This window comes from Pygoscelis adeliae, unplaced genomic scaffold, assembly GCF_000699105.1.
Source record: "Pygoscelis adeliae isolate BGI_AS28 unplaced genomic scaffold, ASM69910v1 Scaffold133, whole genome shotgun sequence".
NCBI classification, from domain to species: Eukaryota; Metazoa; Chordata; class Aves; order Sphenisciformes; family Spheniscidae; genus Pygoscelis; species Pygoscelis adeliae.
In genome coordinates, this window is record NW_008824475.1 from 21,140 (window position 1) to 26,644 (window position 5,505).

At 40.1% G+C, this 5,505-nt stretch overlaps 1 protein-coding gene across 3 annotated transcripts in view; it reads right to left on the bottom strand.

Annotated features, from left to right (window-relative positions):
• KLF3 (Kruppel-like factor 3 (basic)) overlaps positions 1-5,505 on the bottom strand; it is a 25,212-nt gene continuing 19,707 nt past the window's right edge. For all 3 annotated transcript variants that reach the window (XM_009321385.1, XM_009321384.1, XM_009321386.1), the window contains 2 exons: positions 1,699-1,859; positions 1-533 (listed from right to left, as the gene is read on the bottom strand). In XM_009321385.1, coding sequence (XP_009319660.1) covers positions 352-533; positions 1,699-1,859 — 343 coding nt within the window. In that variant the 3' untranslated portion in view covers positions 1-351. The remainder of the gene's footprint in view (positions 534-1,698; positions 1,860-5,505) is intronic.

Genomic DNA, 5,505 nt, shown 5'->3' on the forward strand with positions numbered 1-5,505 from the left:
TTTTGGATATTCAGTAACATTTACTACTTTATCAGTATATGCGGGGTTGATTATATGAAGAAACCAACAAAAGCTGTTAGTTTACAAATTCCCTTATTCACATGGAATACATTAAACATACTGTCTGCAGAAAGGGTTTGCTTAGCATCCCCAGGAGAAAAAAAAAAAATTGTTCACATTCTTTAGGTCTGACCCGTGGCAAGGACATAGAAGGGTTAGATAACATCTGTTACTGACCATACGTAAGCTTTTAATGGTATAAACTCAGAGATTCAGACCAGCTGAATCCAAATTAAAATGCATGTGTGAAAAAAAAAAAAAAGTGTGACAGGAGTCAGGGACAGAAGACATTCAGACTAGCATGTGGCGTTTTCTGTGAAGAGCCAGATGGTCCGAACGTGAAAAGCTACGGTCACAGTCTGGGCACTGAAAAGGTTTGATTCCTGTATGCTTGCGGAAATGCCGCGTTAGTTCATCAGAACGAGCAAACTTCCACGTGCATCCCTCCCACGTGCATTTGTACGGTTTTTCACCTGGAAAAAGAAACACAGAAGTGGGGATTTAAGACACAAACACATCAGTTAAATATCTGACAGATTTATCCTCTTGCCTTGTCAAATTTCAGCAAGTACTTTAATGCTTACTCAAAAAGCCTCCAAACAGCACTGCGCTAGAACTAGCACTCTGTGCTAGAAACTGTGTAGTCGAAGCTAACAGATCAAAAAATTGTTTCCTGCCACAACTTATTTTTTTATTGTCTCTTTGTTCCTCCCTCTGCCATATTAGCACTTGCTTTGTCTCATCAAGCCCGTAAGTGTAAAGGTTTAAGCATTTGTTCAAGTATTTTCAAAACCAGGATCTCATATTCTAGATTAGCTGGGGGAAAGGACTGGTGTTACCACTCAGCACAGCAGGCAGAAATCTTCTTGTGACCTCCTAAAGTTACTGCAGTCTAAACAACTGGCACCACTGTCACAAGTAGCTCAGCTTAAAATCTCTCTCAATCATTACCTTCTAATATGTGATCCTCCTTCTCCTGCCCAACAGGTACAGGGCTGGCTTGTGTAGAGATGTAAGACAGACATGAACTGGGCTCCATTTTACCTAAAAGCGTCCCCTATCTTTGTAAAAATCTTGGATGTACATATTATTCCTTCAGCATGCCAAGATGAACATTTCTGCTGAGAACAGAGATGGGGCTACATTTATTGGAACACCCACTCAGAGAAGAGCACTACCGGACCACTGGTTAGCATGTCCACATGAAGCAGATGTGTTTGTATTTGGCACACAGTCCAGACTTTTGCAAATGGGCTACTCCCATGGAAGTCTCAGACAAATTTAGCAGTGATGTAAGAGGTGAGGTAGTGCAATTTGAACTGATCTGGTGTTTACAGGGTGTGCAGACTGAGTAATCTGCAAGCAACTGGACAGAAAATGAGCAAAGAGCCAGTGAATGTAAAGCATACCAGCATACACCGTGATCCTGCTTTGGCTTACAGTCTTTTGTCATGGGTTTTTCCTGCTACATCCTCTGTCTTTTGCTCTGCCTATAATTATATTGAGAACGATGCCAGATCTAACTTCTCTCATTTTGTTATTTACACCTGTGGTCATCCAGCTGTTAGCACAAACTGAAAGCTTAGTCTACTATTTTACCATAGACTCAATGAAAGAAAAGCATAGCAATGCTCAAACCTGTATGGGTTCTTCTGTGAGCTTTCAGATGGGAGCTTTTAGTGTAGACTTTGTTGCAGCCTTCATAATCACATCGATGTATTCTGCGTTTTCTTTGCGTGTCCGGAGATTCCACAGGTAAAGGTCTCTTTCCTGGCTGAACTATAACTGAAGGGTGATTCCTGCAAAGTCAAATTGAATGGTAAAAATGAAAAACATTTAGCACAGCAAACCTCAGCTAATAGGATTCACGACACAGCCCTTTATTCACTACCACTCTGTCTCTTGGAAGAAAGAACAACATTACATGCATGCTGAAAAATTCAAGAGGGTTTAGCAAATTTCGTGTATTCTAGAAGTAATATTTTTAAATGTTTACTCACTTTGTGGCATGGTGTAGCCATTTTTACTACTCCCTAGCTTCTTTTAAACTTACAAAGGAAAAACCCCCTTCAAATTCCTGTTTTTCAGTCAAAGCCAGATTTCTCAAACTGTGAGTTCATAGTGAACTTTTCTTGGATTTGTTCACAATTTTTCTTCTTCCTTCAAATGCAACTGATTTGCTTGTAATTGGAAACAGCTATTCCATATTATTAAAGAAATTGTATCTTTAGGGTTTCAAAGCAGAACTCAATCTTTATTGTTCCAGCCACTCCTTTAGAGAGCAATTAAGAATTTCCTGTTTGGTGCTGGCAGGAGGGTGCGGCCTCCCTATACCACTGACGTCAATTCCTAAAAGTAGAGTTTAGCCTGTGTGGCACACCCACAGGATGTCTGAAGTTGTCCCTCCACTTTCATAAACATAATTTTTTGCTTTTGAAGCCCACAGGTACAGTGCAGGTAAGACATGTACTAACTACATATGGACTTCTGTAACAAACAAAAACATAAACATTCACGTGTGTGAAAACACATAGAGCTTCTTAAAAGGTGTCACTGACTGTGGATATTCAGGCATGAACAACACCCCTACTGTAGAATTGGGGACAACCTTGATTCTTTCTTCCATGTCCTTCCTTCCACTTCCTTAGAAAAGGAAGTATGTATGTTCATCAAAAAGGTTAAGTGGCGTTATAGATCTTGCAACCTCACAAAGTTGCATTTTTCAACCCCATTAGCAGATCTGTATCACTGCTTTTAATGTATTTTTTAGATTTTAACTGAAACTTAGTATGTAATGTGCAGGTATTAGCATTCCTTGTTGCAAAACCAGCTCCTCCATGTGACAGAAATAAGCTTTCTAGAACTCCCGCCTTTTCTCAGTTACTGTATTTCACACTTCTTTACTGATCAAATTACGTTTTATAACACTAGGTTATATTAGTTACTTAAACCAAGTTCCTTTAGGGCCTAATTTTCAGGAACACTGAATACCTACTTCTCTCAGTAAAATAAAAGTGCATGTGCTAAAGATCCTTTGGTTAAATCCACGTAAAAAAAGACTTATCAGGCACAGCAAAGAAAATCTTGTGTGTGGTTTAACAAGAAAAAAAGTTTTTATTACTCTCCACAGCAGCAGGATGGGAATTACCAATGCGGGAAAAGTTTAATTCTGTTATTAATTGTTTTATTAGAGTTACAAACTTGAAACTGGGAACCAAATTCTCTTCCTTGGGTGTTTCTGTGACTGTTGAGTGATGTACTCTTCAAGTACACATTAAATCTAGCTAAAAATATTGTAATGGCAGGAAACCCCAGATGGTGATGTTAGACACAGATGTACACCCTCTCAAATAAGAAAGGCAGGCTTTTAGTTTCCAATGAAATGCTTCTCTAAAGCAATGCTCAGTTTTAACGCTGTTGCATACTAGTCTTTTTGGAGAAGCTCTGGCTTAGGACAGCAAGCAAACTTGGTTTAAATTCCTATGTGTGGAGGCTAGTCCTGGACATGGTAACATCTGGAAAAAGGGAGAAAAAGGATATTGGCTGTACACTGTTTGTGATGGTTTTCAATCTAAGATCGTGTAAATAAAGCGCTGAGAATTCATCTCTGTCTCATTTTCCCTTTAGAGGAAAGGAGGCCGGCAAGACTACAGAATGTTATCAATAATCAGATAGGGTGTGGCAGTTTTAAAAAATTATTAAGGCGGTGTCAAACATCAGAGGTAAATATTAAGTAAATGCCAATAATAAAAGCACAGCCCTAATTCTTTCATTCCCTCTTACACAACCAGATACAAATTCATGTAAGTCTAACCATTTAAGCATCATTCTTTAACAGAGAACAGCATCTTCCAAAAATCATATTACAATTTCAACAGCTTTTTCTCCTTCTTTACCAACAGACCACACTATGCTGAGAGCGTGAGTTACACTTTGACACTTGCACTTGCAAGAAAATACAACATTAATGAGGCTTCTTATATCTGGTCAGAGATTATTACCTCAAGTTTGGTTTTAGAAATAACTGCACAGTTACGACAATTATCAGACATACTAGAAAGTCCAGCAATCCCTACAGAAATGCCACCAACATTATATATATGTAACGTGTATGACAAAAACAAACACTAAAGCAAAATCAATCACTTAAAAGTGAGACTGAAGGTTTCCTATGCCCCTTTAATGTAGCTTATGTGTCTGAATAGTGCACTTTGGGCAGTTGGAACCTATGAAAAATGATAAGAAATCATTGCCTACCTATAGCTCATAATGCAGAGAGAGAGGCTGATGAAGCTGTGAGACAACAGGAAATTTTATGAAGGTCTAGGTCTCTCATCTTGTAACTTGTGTGATTTGTCTATGTATTTTTTTAAATGATAGAAAGATAAAAACTATCGTTCACAAACTTCTTGTTGCAGATACAGCAGAACGCGAACTTGAAAGGGCTGGCGTTAGGAACAAGGAAGAACTGCAGCTCTGCAGGACAGCTAGGAAGCAATTTAAGCCATTACAATGTGAGGACAGGGTCTCCATAAATATAATGCTCTGCATGGGCAAGCAGAGGAGATGCTTTGGAAACACGGACTATTCCAATGTGTTTTGTAACAATGCTACCTACACATTATACTGAATTTTATATTCTTTGCTCAGCGGATGGGTTTCCTGTGGAAACTGGACTCATTGGGAAATAATTAATGCAATCACAAATGCAGGTGACAAGTCTGCAGAAGTCTCAGCCCTGGAGGAAGGGCGTGGTATCAGCCAGGAACAGCACTTACTGGTTTGCTCTTGTTGAAGAGGCCTAACAAAGAACAAAAGTGAACTGAACCATTCGATAGCCCTGACCCAGCAGAAGTCAGTTCCAAGTACATACAGACCTGACTCCCTTGTGTGGCAGGTCCATTATGGAAGATAAGTAACCACCTAGTAAACATGGATGTTTACTATTTTATTATATGTTTATTAGAATAAAACATATGAGGTTATTTTTAAATAAACAGCATATAGTTTATAAAAGCTAGCTGGCAACTAGTTAATTGCAAAGAGCCTGCAGTCTAGAAGCTGCACCTAAGCTGGTTAGAGACTTGAAAACGAGGAGGGGTGCCCACAGGACGGCTGTGCAGAATGTAGTTAGCCCTGGAGCCACGGTGTGCCTTCTAACCTGGGAATGGTCATGAGCAGGAGGAAGAGGCTGCCTTCTGAAGGAAATGCAGAAGACGGCCTGTCCCATGCTTCCTCTCTCGTTCTGAAACACCCCGCACTCACACACTGGTTTTGGGAGTCTGGCTTGGAGCCCTCCTTTTCCACCCTAGGAGGTGAGGTCTCGTACAACCGCTCCAAGGGTGATGGCGAGCGGGAATAAAGGGCAGAAATGGATTCTGAGGTCATGTACCGAGTTCCCAACTTCAGCTCCTGCCAGAGCCATGCTGGCAGCCTGCATGCCTG